This window comes from Dermacentor variabilis, chromosome 5, assembly GCF_050947875.1.
Source record: "Dermacentor variabilis isolate Ectoservices chromosome 5, ASM5094787v1, whole genome shotgun sequence".
NCBI lineage: Eukaryota > Metazoa > Arthropoda > Arachnida > Ixodida > Ixodidae > Dermacentor > Dermacentor variabilis.
In genome coordinates, this window is record NC_134572.1 from 112,360,676 (window position 1) to 112,377,703 (window position 17,028).

At 47.0% G+C, this 17,028-nt stretch overlaps 1 protein-coding gene across 1 annotated transcript in view; it reads right to left on the reverse strand.

Moving 5' to 3' along the window:
* Positions 1 to 269: 269 nt before the first annotated feature.
* The window catches only part of mas (trypsin-like serine protease domain-containing protein masquerade), a 44,494-nt gene continuing 27,735 nt past the window's right edge, over positions 270 to 17,028 (reverse strand). The window contains exon 7 of the mRNA XM_075693341.1: positions 270 to 1,895. Coding sequence (XP_075549456.1) covers positions 1,728 to 1,895 — 168 coding nt within the window. The 3' untranslated portion in view covers positions 270 to 1,727. The remainder of the gene's footprint in view (positions 1,896 to 17,028) is intronic.

Consider the following 17,028-nt stretch of genomic DNA (forward strand, 5'->3'; position numbering starts at 1 on the left):
GCACACACGTACGCAAAGAGAAAGAAACAAGTAGGCGGGACAAGCGCTGGGCAACCAACTGAGTTTATCAACTGAGTTACACCAGTGCTCGCATAGCTTGTTTGTTTCTCCGTATGTGCGTATTAAGTTCGCGTTGCAAACGTGAACGCAATGTCCAGCTCCCACGAGGTGTCAGTTTTTCAATTGCATCGGTTGTTTCCAGTCAACCAACAACCCACCGGATGTCTGTCGTGGTGTTTCAACGTAATGAATTTAGTCATCAAAGAAAAACACGGACAAAACATAAATTTTATTTCAACTTTCCCTTTCCTTCTCCTTTGTCTTCATTTCGCGCTCATAAATGCGTTCCCTCCTGTACAGACCTCGTCAAGACATTGTTCACGAACTTCTCTTTCTGACTTTACCTTAACTGCTGTGACACGTAGAATGTTTTCGACAATAAAGATGAGCCAGCAAGGAGACCTAGAGATTTCGTTTCTGATTGAACGCCATGTATAGAAAGTGGTTTCGTATTAGCGCGCATTATAAATTAAAATGATGGAACACGAACAGAATGAAATGTGTGATGAAAGGTGAAAACACACGCAGCTAAACAAAGGCAGGGAACAAAATAACGTCACTCAATCGGCTATGTGCTAGGAGTATTCATGTTTCATCGATGTCTCCTTTTAATTCAACGCCTTTCTCTCGCATATTATGATTTCTTATTAATTAATATCTGCTGACTCTTCTTTGAAATGTTTTCTGACGATGAAATTGATGCATGAATATATGGTAAGAATTCGACTGAGCACATTGTAGAAAAGTTAACAAGCTTAGGTGGCACTTGTTCCGGCGCATGTCCAACGCCTAGCAAATCTTGGCGAATAGGCTTTGATGCATGCGCTAAGTGACAATACTGTTATACTGCCAGCCAAGATGACGCACTACATGATATTACGCAGATAAAAGAAAATATAGAACGTTAACGACACGAACGGGTGTAACGTGGCGACTAAGTAATATCGTGCAAAGACAACTCATCCTTCCGTGAATCCGGGGACATGACATTTGCACTCTTGCAGTGTTCCGCAGAACCAGATGTTCGATTGGCACGGGACTAGGATGAATACGTAAGGTCGCTACTTTCGATGACAACAAAACAATAATAATAAAAAAAGATTTGCTTCTCAATGTGTGCTAAGGCCTCAAATGTTTTCGCACTTTAACTCTCAAAGAAAGACGAGGAGGGACTGAAGACATGCAAAGAAATTTCGCGCTTTACACTCAGCCGAGCCTATCAGCAGGGACAACCACAAGTCCTACGAAGGAATTATACGAGTGTTGTTTCTAGGAGTACAAGTTATTTAGACCATGTGTGCCTGCCTTAAGTGTAGTGAGCGTTGCGTGAATAAAGTTGTAAAGTTTGTACCTTCCAGTTTGTATACCTCTAAAGCACGTGACCCCAGCGCACTTAAGAGGAAGCGCGACGCGTACTTTAGAGGAACCTCGCGGGCACCAGCGTTTCTGGCTTTGCACACAATGCAGTTGTGTTAAGGACGGTGAAGCCTCGTCCCAGCCCTGTGGCCTGATTGCTGCCTGCCGGAAACGCAGGTGCGCCAAGATCGCGTCGCGTTCTGCTGAGGAACTCGCGTACCGGAGATTTGTGACGAGTGTCTGAGCTAGCGCACACGTTGAGGCGCCCAGAGGGGGGATGCCACTGAGTCGGTCCCAGGAGCGACGAGGCTCTAAAGATTGTTAACGCTGATGATCTGGTTGACCCAGCCGATGAAGGATGACACCTTGACATAGACACCCGGCACGTCGGGCCGGCCACAGCCGAATCCCCAGGACACCAGGCCGGCCAGCTCGTAGAAGCCGTCTACCAGGCACACCATGGGCCCGCCACCGTCGCCCTGCAGCGCATAGGAAACGAGGTTGCTGTGAGCCATTAAGAGGGTAAAATTTTCCACCAACATATTGATTGATTACGAAACTGCGCGTCAGTTTATTGCTCGCTTGATTGGAGTGGACTGTGTGTCCACGGCCTTCAGTTTGAAATCGTAAATTCCAGGAATAGAGGGACGAAGTGGCTTGGCGTAACCAAAAGGCAGAGCCAGCGACAAAACACTGCTTGGGTTCTTTTGTACGCAAAGTCGACAGCGTGCGCGAACGCCGTTCATTTTTCTTTATAAAGCTCCCTCATGATTGACTGATTGATTTATTTGTAATTAATGTGTTGCGTGAGGCCTATGCGACTGCGACCGGAAAGATTTAACATGCACACAGTCTAGCAGCAGTGAAGGCTGTCTGCCCAAGCTGTCAAACGGGCTTCTCGCTTTACATATCTGCACCCTTCAGAGCGAAACTTCTTACGGGTGCGACAGTGCGTAAAACAACCGACTTCCTGCCTCATAAAGCCAGCCTGCATTGAAGGTTATCAAAACAGGCTTAAAGGAGTACTGACGAAAAATTTTGAAGTGGAAATAACGCGTCAGATAGATTTATGTGGGTACACACACATCGTCTGCAAAACAGCGATTGATATAGCTTAGAACGTATAGGGGTTATATAGGAACGTATAGAACGTATGGCTTATAAAATACTCAAAATCAATTTTAAAGTATGTGCACGCAGCCAACCGCAAAACGCAGCACCTTGCGACATCGACATCAAGGAAGGATCGCAAACAACCAAGAAAACGCTACGTCACGAATTTTCGTTGACTGCCATGCTGCGCGCTCTTGTCAGTTGTTGCTCGTAGTGGGACGCTCTCCGTGTCGCTGCAACTCCAGAATTAAGCGGCAGTTTTTGTCGTGCCCGCAAATTTCCCGCACCATCAGCTTGACTGCCATTGAACGTGGCCAGTGCGAGGGTCTTGAGGTTCGTCCTCGCCGTCGCCGGCCGCAATATCCGAGTGGCTGTTTTCTTTAAAACTTCTTTCTGGGCCAGTTGGTGCATACTTGACATAAAAATTGTTACAGCGCGAACACATGCAACCACAAAGTACGAAGGACGGGACACAAGCGCTTGTGTCCCGTCCTTTGTACTTTGTGGTTGGATGTGTTCGCGCTGTAATAATTTTTATGTCAAGGCTCTTTTCTAGTGGGTCGAATCGAAAGTGATTGGTCACGTCTATACGACTGTGACTTCCGCCTGCTGGAAATCGTCGCCGCTGGACGACGAAAACGAGGACGAAGATGGTGGCGAGGACATCGCAAAGCACGTGCAGACGAACTAGCAACATGAAGCTCGCTTGCCAGCATGCGCGTTGGCGTGCGTGTCAGAGCATACGCCAGATGTTTTTGCGATCACGTGCCCAGCTGTGTTTACATTCCTTCTCTGGCCCGTCTCGTTGCTCTCTGAAACCAAAACTTGGGCTGGTCGCTACAAACAAGACTCTAAATAATTGCCTGTCGCGCTCTGAAGTAAACGACGTTTCGTGCCGTGATTACTGAGTAATTAGCTAGTTATTAAAGCAGAAAAAAAACAGATCGAATTTTTTGTGTCAGTAGTTGCCCGTGAATAGAATCTCGAATACTCTTGGATAGCAAAAACTTGGAGCCCCCCGCACCCCCGCACACACCTATGAGTATTTTTAATGCGATTAGCATTCTTTGCCTACTTCAGCTGTTTTGAGCCCGTCCATGCACCCAACCATCGACTTTGTGGCCCAAGTTGCCCGCCAATTTGAAAGTTGAAACACTTAGTATGTACCTGTGGTCACGATGCCGTCGTGATCATTCCATCGTCGTTATTCCAGCTTCTTAATCAGACTCTCGTCATGCCGTCACCGACGCAGTGGCCCAGTGGCCCAAGTTGTCTAATTGCTTGAGCCACTAGGTTTGTTCTCGTGGTCGGGATGCCGTCATGGTCGTTGCCTTGCGTTCATTCCAGCTTTGTCATCCGACTCTCGTCAAACCGTCATCGTGAAGGCATTGCCACACAGTAGTCAGGCATTCGTTGTTATACTTTCGTCGTGGTCGTTTTATTGCTGTTATTACAGCTTCGTCATCCGACTCTCTTGATGTCATCTTCGTCACGCAGTTGTCGTAATATACTCATCACTATGCCGTCGTCGCGGTGCCATCGTGGTCGCTCCATCGTCGTCATTTTGACTTCGTCTTCTCACTTCCGTCATGCCGTCGTCTTCATGTCATCGTCTTCATACAGTCGTCATGCATACGCTTTCCGTCGTCGTCACTTCACATTCGTCATCCGACACTCGTCATAGAGGCTTTGATACAGCTGTCGTCACATAATTATTATCACACACTCGCCGTCACCCCGTTGTCCTCATTATGTTGTGATGCCATTGTCGTTATACCATCGTCGCCATGCATTCTTTGTCACACCGTCATAGCGAGGCCGTCGCGGTCGTTCCATCGTCGTCGTTCTAACTTCTTCGTCAGACTCTCGTCATGCCATCGGAGTCACACAGACGTCGTCACACAGTCGTCGTCATCCCTTTGTCCTCGTGTAGTCGTCGTCGCGCTTTCATCGTTATACCATCATCATCATTTAAGAATCGTCATCTCATTATCGCCATGCTGTCGTCGTCACACCGCCTTTGTCGTTCTGTCGACGTCATTCCTTCTTCATTCTATCGTCGTCACTCCGTCGGCGTCATACGGTCGCTATCACGCCGCCATGCTCATGAGCGACCTTAGCAAACTAACTCCATGGCAAAATGGGAGGATACCGGAGTATGTCGCATATAGCCGAAGCAACGGAAGTCTCAGACTGGCCCCTAAAGATGTCGAATAAATGTGACTTTCGAAGTACGGTGTACTTCGAAAGTACAATGCTAATTTCATTACCATCGACAATCATCGTGATATGACTTCTACCGTACCTTTTTTTTTTGCCGGGACTGTAATTAAGCAGTCGCTCCTGCAATCACAATTCCCATACTGCACGCAATTAGTTTGCAATTAACGGGTTAATTAGCCCATCAGTATCGTATACAACAGCTACACACCATGTGCGCAATGTTCATACTCAGCACGCTCGTGCGTTTCTGTACTATTTATTATTATCGCAGGGGGGATGCAGTAAATGATGACTGTCTGCGCGTTGATAACTTGGTGCTTGGTTTATTGGTGGCGATTTATTTATTATGATTGGTTTGCTGTGTATGAAGTGACTGCTCTAGTTAACTTGATTGTCCACCATCTCAAATTATTAACATACAGAAGGTTCTTGACAGCACAATTCTTGAGGCGACATATTATCTGTGGACCAGACTGATCTTCAGGGACCAAAACTCTTTCTACACAATTTACTCTGTAGTAATTCAAGTGCTTGAAATGTCGCCGCCGACGCTATGCAGTGACATGGTGAGCCCTTCTCGAGCGAACGTCTAAGGGCTTTTCACGCAGTCCTTGTCTCTGATAAGCGGACAAAAGGGCACGCAGATATCGTGAAGCACTAAAGGCAAGCGACACGCGGAAGTGCTCGTATGACCTGTGCAGCTCCTCGTACGAGCGAACCCGCTCATCTGTCAATAAATCTACGAAGTTAACAAGTACAAAAACATCTTCAAATAAACCACCATGGTCAGTCTTTTTCTTTTTTTTTTCACTGAGAAGGTTACCACGGAGCAAGAGCATCGGTGCCTAAGGTTGCTATATTAGCTGATTCCATGATGCGCATTTATTATTGCGCTAGGCTTAACAGGGAACATTTGTAGGCGCGGTTGTAAAAAGTGCGCACTCTCAGCAGAGGTCACAGGATGAACAGATGATTGCTTTATCTTTTCCTCTTTATCTTTTAGAACTAGAGGAAAGTGAAAGTGTCACTTCACATATTTTGCAGTCTTCAAACTTGAATTAAACACGTCGAATACCTTAATATGGATTCCGTGATTTTTGCTTTTGTTTTTATGGCGATTATGCTTTTTTTTTAATTTGCTGACTGGGTCGCAGTCGCTCACTGACAACGATTAGTTCGAATAGCTGAAAGCAGGATAAACGTATTATACTGGCTGGTTCAGGGCTCTTTATATTGTACCAAGCGAGTAAAAACCACGAAATTTTAGATAAGAAAAAAAATTAGGTTTCGTGTAAGAAGAGGTTATTTTAATAGACAATAGCTGAAAATGATCCTCTGACGCCGATAGGCGCCATCGAAAAAAAAAATCGCTTGTTTAATATAAGACAAGGCTGGAAACAGATTCGAGAGGGTCATTTCGGCTAGGTTGTCCAAACGGCGCTCAAAGTGTGAAGAAAACGATAACAAGCGTCTTACTTATTTTCATGCCTTTGCCGGGTTCAATGCGTTTTTCTTCGGTATCTTTGTTTTCTCTCTCTATTTCCCTGTTGCTCTCCACAGCGTGGGGTAGCCAACCGGGTGATACGGGTTTCTGATAAACATTCCCGCTACTCCTTTCTTCTCCTTCCACTCTCTTTCTTTCTTTGATATTAGGCTACTGCACACCGCCAGATATAATTTTAGAGCTGATCCTGCAGATACAGCGCATCAATACATCTGAAAAGAGTTTTTTGAAGGGATTTACAAACCTCAGTCCATTAAAAGAAATAAAAGTGGGCATTGGACGGCGGAGGCACGGTCACGCTTTAATGCTCATCGGGACCGTCTCCCCCTGCCCTCGCTGTGAGGTTGGTTCAGGCGTACCATGACTGGAGGGGGCACGAACTCGTAGCTCTTGACAAGGAAGACGTTAAGCTGTCGCCACACCGCCTGGTTCCCAACGAGACGGATCGGTACCTCGTTGGGGACGTTAAGAGATAACACGGCGGAAACGTTGCGCGGCGACAGCTCGGCACGCACACAAGATACTAAGTGGCCACTGCTCCAAAGGCAGAGGTACCAATCACTTGACTGGAGATGTGCTCATCTCGAACATGCGCACATCGCTCGACTTACGGTGTAAGACATGCATGTCTTACGCCGTAAGACAAGCAATTTTTTTTTTCTGTGGCCATGGCCCCGGAAAAGATTTGGCGGCCGTGTCTACGTGCGGCTTAATCGTCCCCTCGCTGAGGTTTTGGTCATTGTCGGCATGCCCGAAGCAGCTGTTGTTACCGTGGTTCGAGTTAAGAGCTAATATTAGGAGTTAAGCTAAGAGTTAATGTTAACAGTTAATGGTTGGTTTATGTGGTTTAACGTCCGAAACTAACACTGGGGCGATGAGGGGACGCAATAATGGAGGGCACCGGGCTAACTTTTGCCACCTAGGGTTCTTCAACGTGAACTGAGCACAGAAGCGCTTTTTTGTTTGACATCATCTAAATGCGACTTCTGCGGCCAGGTGTCAAACCCGAAACCCCGTGCACAGTAAATGCCATAGCCACGAATCCACCCGGCGGATGAGCCATAAAAGAAGCTTTGAAGTCTACAGAACTTGGGTGTCTTTGTGTACACAAGTGGCAAAATAAAGCTAGAGTTATTGAAAGATAGGAGGAACAACTTCATCGAGAAAGTAGCGCATTTATTCCGTATATTAGCAGGTTAGGATTGAGACAAAGTTATGCGCGCATTAAAGCGCCGTTGCTGAAAATTTTCGTTTGTTCGCCCCGCGACACATCTCAGTGGCTCAAGCTCGACACTGCAAGGCAACTACTTTGCCTTAGCCTTCTCATTTCCGCTAGTGCGGACATGAATTATATATAGACCAATAGATAAGACACTGCACTAAACGATTATTACCAGTGGGCTGGATATACGAATAGGTTTCGGGGCGGAGTCACGTACAAAGTCCCACCTATAAATCGAGCGGTTCTGTGAAAAGGTCCAGTTTGTACGATTCCTCTTTTGTACCCGAAAGACAAAAAAAAGAGAGAAGAGGAGAATGGAAACAAGTCTATTTGCTGTGCTAGTGTCCGAAACCCAAATGCGAATTCACTGTGAGCGTTGATGTGTACGTACTTTGGTATGTGCCTCAGGGGCCACAGCGTTTATGTGTATACACATTGCACTGGGCATGTATGAGCCCATACATGTATACACACGTACATACACACATATATATATATATATATATATATATATATATATACACGGGCAGACAGAGCCATAGGACACATACGTAGCAAAAGGATTAATCGTTCGCTGCTGAACACTTAAATGATTCACAACAGCCCTTCTCTACCAAACCTAGCATGCTTCGCCTTACGTAGATGTCAACTGGAGCTGAATCAGCCTAAATTTTCTCCTCGGAGACTCGAATGAGGGCTGTTATTCCTTTCATTGGAACAATAACAAATATTCGTCAATTACGAATAGTAAATTCTCGAATCAAATACGAATCAAATAGCAAATAATGTTCGATTCGTATAACAAAAAATATATCTAATATTCGCACACCGTTACTGAAAGGTTACCGTCACAGTTGAGTGACGCCGCTTGTACAGTAGATACAGTACAGCAGTCATGCGCATATTTCGGCATCGCAATGCGCTCAGCAAGTTCCGGGAGTGCGGCGTCACGCGTTTTTACGACGGCGAGACTGCGAGGGCGTAGCGCCAAACAAAGCTTTAAACTTCTTATCGCCCCGTTCTATCTGGTCTATCAGTGGACCTTGAGCGGGGGAGGGGGGGGGGGGTGTCTATTCCGCCACCGGAGATAGGCTGGTGCCTTACCCAGGCGTCCAGTGGCAATATATGCCACGCGAGCGCCATCACGGAGCGAGGCACTTTATATTGTGTACAACTCGTTCTGTAGATTGCATCCATGCATGCACGTCCCTTAAGCAGCCTGAATGCTAAAGGAATTTCAACGTAAGCCGTGTATGGACCATTATAGGGACCAGTCAGGCCACGGTGATTCAGGCCCAAATTTACTCGCAAACGCACCCTTGATTTGTTGCATCGCTGGATGCCGCAGTACACGGGTACGTGTGCAGCTCACAAGTCAACCTTCTACGTCATTACAGCCTTCTGGAATGCTCGTTTATGACTGCGCCTACACGTTAGGAGGCAGGAAGACAGTGGTACGGGCTATAGAGCAAGCGGGGGTAGCCTATATTCTAGTTAAGATTTGGAGGAAGAAATGGAATTGCGCAGGTCATGTAACGCGAGAGACCGATAACCGCTGATATATTAGCTACACAGTAAATGACCCCTCCAACACCCTCCCTCCCACCGCCCCCCCCCCCCACACACACACAGACACGACAGAGGTAGCGCACGTACGCGTGTTTTACATGTTTGATTTTTTTTAAAGTAGCAGGTGCCGCAGTTCGACTGCCGACTCTACATAGCCTGCTGCTTCGCTGCTTTCAGTGCATTCGTCAAATGGTTCAGTGTCTGAAGCGCAGTGACCACTGCCCAGTCACCAATTAACTCTTCTCCTTCCTCCCATTTCCTTCTCAAAACCGCTTTCGACGTCCTGTATTTTTGTTGCGAAAAGCAGGCGTCAGGCTCTTATCGCTGGAAGTTATATCCCAGCCTGTTCGTACGCGTTTTTCGATGCTTGCTTTTTTGCATTTCGAGCTGGCATCGTCGTACAAGCGATAAATGCAAAACATTTATCGCTTGTCCGTAGCTCGACCAAGCTGTTTTGTTCACTAATCTTGAAAAACTATGCGCACTTGTCAGCAAAAATTTGTTGCTGCAGTGATCTGAGGCTGCGCACTCTTCATTTTTTTTTTTCTACGACGAAGGACATTTGACTTTCGTCGATAAGCCCATCCCTGACAGTTAGTGTCCGAAGCGTCTGATTGATGGTCTTGCCTCTTACAGAAGACGTACGATAGATCGCGGCAATATTCCTCATATCATGCTGATGGCCGTATAAGCCCTGTGAGACTACACAGCGTCTCATGTTTCAGTGCGTTACCGTACAAAGACCGGATACTCTGTAATCACTGCTCAAGCTTTCTTTTTGCCGAACTTCGTGGGCGTAACTGATCTGATAAGTTCGAGAAAAGAAATAGTTTCTAACTCACTCACCACGCATTTCCGACACTCGTCCGCGAGATATTCAGTTTACCACAAAAGAAGTCACTTCACTCAGTTTAAGCACCTAACATGCTTGCAGTGGACGCCACGGCTCGAGCGTCGCCGGATGGTTTCCATGGTAACGTGGAAGTTCCACATTGGGACAAACATTGCTTTCCCAGCTTTGCACTCTACGCAGTATGCATACGACATCGAATGTCAGACGGCCACTCTTTCAAGGGCGAGAAAAACAACAACAAGAACAAAACAAGGCTCGCAAGCGCTCATTCTCGGCGCATCGCTTGCTTGCATGCATCATGCTCATTCGTTCGTGCTGTTAGTAAGAGCTAGCTTTCTCATATTTTTATTACACCACTGCTCGCAATCAGCAACTCAATTCTGTGGAAATCCGAAAGGTGGAACTCAGTACGTTGTAATGGGATGCGAAGGTGCTTAACCAGCAAGAAACCAGCAGCAAGTCCACCATTTACAATCACGGGGATTCAAAGCTGAAGCGAGCGTTAATTGGCCAAAAGTGGAGATTAGCAAGGGACCATCGGAATAGTGGTGAGAAAGCAAAACCGGGGAAGAAATGGGAGAAGGGTACACACAGCATAAGTAATGGTACAAAGCAGGTAGGTAGAATGCTACGTTACAATAAATACACTAACATATTAGCTCACACAGGCTAGGTGACTACTTGTCGCTAACCCAATTCAAAGGAGATGCCATTATCGACCATAATCATCCGAAAAAAAGTATGTCGTCAACCCCAGAGTATCCATGAAGCTACGAAATAAAACAAACATACTTATCAAGAAAGAAAGCTTTGCAATTGAAGAAAAAATTCATCCACGCCGCTACCGTCTGGCTTGTCTTTTTGGTTAGCTCAGGATGTCGAGTAAGCACTCCTGAAAGGTGCTGGTACCACGTGCAATCTCCGGACCAAGGTAAATTTTTCTTTTTCACACTGCGAAGCTTTCGTTACGAGAATCCCGTACGAGCTTCCTTTGACGCCTCGTGGCTACTTTCGGGTGAATTAAAAATTTACTTTCTCTTTACTACGCCGCTACTCGCAGTCGATCCGCGCTCGAGCCCGTAACCGTAGCTTTCGGGCCCAGTTCTCACACGAGCGCGGATACACGAACCCGGTGCGCGGACACTGCTCACGGCGGTTCACCAGCGCCGTCGCCGCGGCAGTCGAGAGTCAGAGCAGGCCGGCGTGTCAAGATAAGATCGGGGTCGCTCCTCGCCAGATACGGGGGCTCCCCTGCGGCCCTCCGAGGCGTCGACCTCGGACCGGGGGGGGGGGGGGAGGGAGCGCCGCGAGCGACGGGCGCGCGATCGGCCCTGCAGCCATGCCGCCACGACGTCGCCGCGCCTGTCTGCCAGACTTCGCCGGGACGCTTCGCTTGGCGTTACCGCCGAGGGCACAACCCTCGTTCCCGCTAAATACGCGTCGTCTTCTTTCCTCTCGTCATTGCCAGTTGATAAAAGAGACGCAAAAGTTCTTCTGTCGCCCCCGAAACTTTCAAGACAGCGGCGTCTCGTGCCCTCCCAGATCGCGACGAAGAGCCACGCGCCGAGACATCGTGGCGCACAGTTTAGCTCACGGCCTCCCAAAATCACGCGCACGTGGTTAGTTATACACAGGAGTTGACGCGCGAGCCAACAAACCGAACTGCGCAGCGTACTAATCCGTGTTTTCTGCGACGTGTGACAAGGGTATACAGCAGGCGAGCTGGAGTGAGAGACGAAGCACAGGCGCATTCTGAGAACCGTGTTGTGTCTCTAGTGGTTCTCGCGCTCAAGCAACGCGTATATATACATATAGAAAAACGCAGATTAGGTTTGTGCGTAACTATCGTAGCTTTCTTTTTTATGTGCGGGAGTTCGCGATTAGAAAGGCGTTTCACGTACCGCCCCTACGTAAATACGGCTTCTGGGCCGACGTAGAAATGCAAGGTGTCGTGCTTTGCACCAAAGCACTTAGGCTGCTGACTACACAACTCATCACTGAAGTTTCGCTTCACGTGGATTCCAATACGAGCGTTGGATCCGATTATTTTTTCCACATTTGTTTAACCAAGCCTGCTTTCATATGGACACTGTTTCTCTTCAAGTAACGAGAACACATCCAGTTGGAATACGTTAATGATCCGTAAGCGCAGCAACAGACAAAAACGAAGAAGAGGAGACGATCAGAGGCGCTGTGCACTGAAGCTTTAATGCAAACACGTCGTCAATATATATCACGTAGGTTGCAGTAAAGCGGGTAAACTAAAACCTACACCTTGTACAACAGTACTGCGCACATGACGTATGATTAAACCTGATTTTAAAAAGTTAAATTCATCCTGTATTACAGTGATGGAATGCTGACTTATGCAAATGTGCGTACACTTAGGGATGTGAAAAGCCTCAACAGTATCGCACGTTCGCTGCTCTCTGTGCCTCATAACGATAGCGTGCCATCGCAAAGCGGTACGCAATCGCAAAGCCACGTATTTCCATTGAAGCTTCATGATAATGAACTGTGCCTGTGGACACACACAGTGAGTGCAACCCTCAGGTAACATGAAACAACGTACAAGGTGTCCCAACTATAACGCACCAAGATTTTAAAACAAGCAAATGGCACATAGCCAGACAGAACATAAGTAATGTTTGCCGTCGCTTGTAGGTACTCATATTTTTTCATTCTGTCTACTTACGTAATTAGTATTCATTAGTTAATCAACTTCTCAAATATTATAATTAGATTGAAAGTGTCAATGAAAAAATTGTAGAGCAACGTGAAAAACTCCTACTACAGCTTTCTGTTACTCAATACGTGCTACATAAGTGTTTTCCGAGCATGAAAGAAGCCCGCGAAGACACGCAAAGTGCCTCGAGCGGCCAGTCGCGCGGCATTATTGCGCGTTTTCGTGGGCTCCTTTCACGCTCGGAAAACACTTATGTAGCACGTATTGAGCAACAGAAAGCTGTATTAGGAGTTTTTCACGTTGCTCTACAATTTTCTCATTGACACTTTCAATCTAATTATAATATTTGAGAAGTTGATTACCTAATGAATACTAATTACGCAAGCAGACTGAATGAAAAAAATAATCTGAGTATCTCTTAGCGACGGCAAACGACATTACCTTGGTCCTATCCAACTACGTGGGATTTGCATATCGTGGGATTTACATATATATCACGTGTGCATGATAATAGGGATACCCTGCATACACAGCTGTACATCACACATATGATCACATGCTATAACTGGGTATGACGTTTAGGGGACTACGAATTTATATTACCGAGACATTCCATCCCGCTTCAGGTTACACATGAGCGCGACATGTCCATTTAAACTTCTTCAATTACCCATATTTCACTGTCTTCCATTTCCTACAGCCACCCTAACACCGACCGTGTTCGCAAGTTTTAGTGAAGGCGGATAAACTTAGGTAAGCTGAGCCATCTACATGTTTATAACTACACATGTTTTGTGAACTATTTCTTTAGTAAAGTGAAATAGAGGAAAGGAAACAGAGGGACCCAATTTTTATTAGTCACAATTATAAGAAGCCAACAGACAATGACACCAAGGAATGCGCGAGGTAAATTATTTGTAGTATTTTGTTTTTAAATTGAGGCGAAGAAATGTTAACTAAATGGCAATAAAAGTACATATGAAAAAACAGCTGGGGGAGTATTCTGCAAGAGTCCACCTAGTGGACTGTCCATTTCGGCCGCTGCTGATTGGATGCAGCTGTACGAGAGAGGAGGAGACGAGCGGCCCTAGCCAATCAGCAGTGGTCGAAATGGACAGTCCACTAGGTGGACTCTTACAGAATACTCCCCCTGGTCGCAGGTGGCATACGAACCCACGCCTTCGCATTACGCGTGCGATTCTCTTACCACTTGAGCTACCGCGGCGCCATTTTCATGTCCCCTTTCTGGAGGTATTTATGTACATATACCAGAATTAACAATGGGAGTGTTAGCCAGCGCTGCCACTCACAGCCATGGCAGAGCATGTAGAACGTCCTATCTAGCGCAAGCGTCATGCAGCTCACATCTACTGTCCATGTTTTCAAATTCACCGCCGGCAAAACAAGGGAGTCATCAGTGGGCTCCATGATACAGTTGAATCGAGCACATTTGATCGGATTCCTGCGGTATAGCTCTCCCGTGCTTTCTAAAACTCGCAAGTCAGATCTTCGAGCCCTTAAGAGCATGCAAGCACAGGCACTATGCGTTTGCCTCGGTCTACCGCTGAGCGCCTCAACAGTGGGAGCAGTTACAATGGCTCGAGACCATGCGGTCACGAGTTACATTAATACCGACATGCTTAGAGCGCATATTCACCCCATTTCGCGGGTGCAGTCAAGCTGTCTTGCTTGTTCGCCAGAACGACGCCCACGGGAGTCATTCTTCAACGCAGTCAGCACTCATCGTGCCTCTCTACCGTCGGGCTTCGCACCCTGGGCACGTTCACCGTCAGCTTTGTGGCGTTTAGAACAACCTCAAGTGCGCAGTCACTCGCGGATGCGCCGGCGTGTCTTGAAGACCGACCACTCTCGGAGCAGATAGTCCTTGAACACCGACCTACACAGTCGCCACACCACAAGATACTCAAGGCACTCTTGAAATTTTTACGTTCGAGTGGCCTATTGGAGTGACTGTAATTGTCACGGATGTTCACGACCTTCCCTATATATTTTTTTAGTTTATTTGCTTTTTGTCTCCACTATTCTTTCCATATTTCATGTCCCCTTCCCCTTGCCCCAGTGCAGTGTAGCAAACCATAATCTTATCCGGTTAACCTGCCTGCCCTTCCCATCCCATTTATCGCTCTCGTTCTCTCTCTCTCTGTCTCTCAAGTGCGCCTTTCCGTTTCATGAATAAGAAAGAAGACTGACCTGTCTGCCTTGGACTTGAAGCGAGCAAATCTGGATTGCTTGCAAACTTTCTACTTTGACTGTGTCCACACGGATGGCTCTTCCACTTAGACCTGCTCCACTGGCGCTCTGGTTATACCATCATGATCAATAAGCGTCAGATGCAAGATTTCTCACATTACAACATCGACCGGTTCGGAGGTTGTTGCCCTTCGAGGGGCCGTTGATTACATTAACAACCAAGCGACTAATTGGTGGGTAGTAATCTGCAATTCGAAGGCGGCCCTACAAGGTCTTTTGTCCACCCTTCGTCGCGAGTCCTCTGAACAATTCGTGTCGGATGTCAACTGGCAAGTGAGCGATAACATCTTTTTATGGTTGATTGAAAGCGATTGAAACTGGCACTGCGAGCCCCTCTATTCGTGCCATAGAGTCAGGTGACACCTATTTATTTATCTGCAAAATCTTGTTTTCTGTTCAGTTCGATGCCTGTTATTGTTGTGAAAAATACTGGGCGAGATCGCAAATGACGAAGAGCTGTTAAAAAAAAAGTTTGGAAATATTAATTTAATCCCTACTTTGGTTCCCTATTACGCGAAGCCTTCAAATGAAGGAGGTAAATTGGTTAAGATGAGAAGAGTTGCGTTTGTAGAGAATTACAAGCCTAAACTTCCAAACGTGTGCGTGCGTACGCACGCCCGTGCGTCTGCGTGTGTTATCACAACTCATTACGTAGCTTTTACTGCAGTTTATTACACTGGAAAGTTCACACTATGCACATGTTATCACTACAGGATCTACAATATGTAGTTTTAACATTGTAAACATTCTTTTTATACTGCGTAGTTGACAGTGTGCGGGGGTGCGCGCGGGTATGTATTATCGAGCCATCGCAGTTTCAGGGCTGCGAGCCGCGCCTCCTCCTTTCTCGTGTTGTCGTTTCTCGCCATGTGTTTCGTCAGGTCTGGAGTTTGCCTTTGAAGAGGTTAAGATGAGCGGAGATATTTGGCGTCGCGTATCGTCGGTAACTAGAGAGGTCAAAGTTATCTCTTTCACGCTGCTGTCAATCTCAGTCGCGCATTATACTCACACGTGGATACGGCTACGCCAGTGCCAACTCAAGGTTACAGGGCTTCCTTGCCACATCGCACGCCTCGGCTGGCTATCGGCAACCAACAACTGTGGCCATAGCAGTTGGGGCAGAAAAGCTCCGACCACAGGGCTCTCGTTCTCAGTTCGATAAGATAAGAGGGTTGATAATAAATGCAGACGACAACGTGGCAATGTCGAACGCTCTGACGGCTTTCCTTCTTCAAAGTTGTGTACTGAAGAAAACCCGCCCGTAGCTACGACCCCCACCATAGCGACAGCAAATAAATGTTTATAGAGAGAGAGAGAGAGCAAGGAGAGGAAAGGCAGGAGGTCAATCATACGAGCGTTAGGTTTGCTACACTACACTGGTGGTAAGGCAAAGGGGGCAAAAGAAAAAGCAACAGAGGAAGGGTTGAGCCCCGAACAAACGTGGGAGGATGCACATGAACACCATAAGCGGTGTCTCAGGCCGGTGCACCGCAAGTACTACACTAGTGCACGAATCTCTTTGTGTAGGTGACGGATGTGGCCACGGTGCGAGTATCTTTGACTCAGTGACTCAGACACTGGTATCGAGTCCAGTCGGTTTAAGACTGTCCGGAGAGGGAGGTGTTGAATGTGGTAGTGAGGACAGTTACGCAATAAGAGCTCGATGGCTTCCTCGCACCTATGCCGCTTGTCGGGTTATAGGCCATTCCCATATGACAGGATAGAGCTTGTAAATGCCACTCCCATCCACAATTAAGCGGCACGACAATGTTGAATCGCCGCGGACTATTGGCGGCGAGGAGTTACGGAGTGACCATCTGTCGGAAGCACCTCCCTTGCGTACACTGTAAAAACAGTTGCACCCTTTGGGGTGTATATTTGCCATACAACGATAATCATATCTGTCATTTCCACATTTCCTTTCCTTAGTGCGACGAGCCCGGTACTTCCCAGTGACGAACGGCATGCGCGTTATCAGCATGACGTAGCATTCCCGACAGGAAAGTAACGAGCGCAGCGTTTTCAAGAAAGGAAATGCGGCCAAGACAGATGACGATTATCGTTGTGTGGCAAATATACACTCCAAAGGGTGTAAGCTTTTCTTAGAGTGTAGTATGAGGGATCACGCGGCGCGCTCCCCGTAGGTTTCGCTTACGGCGCTCACACAAAAC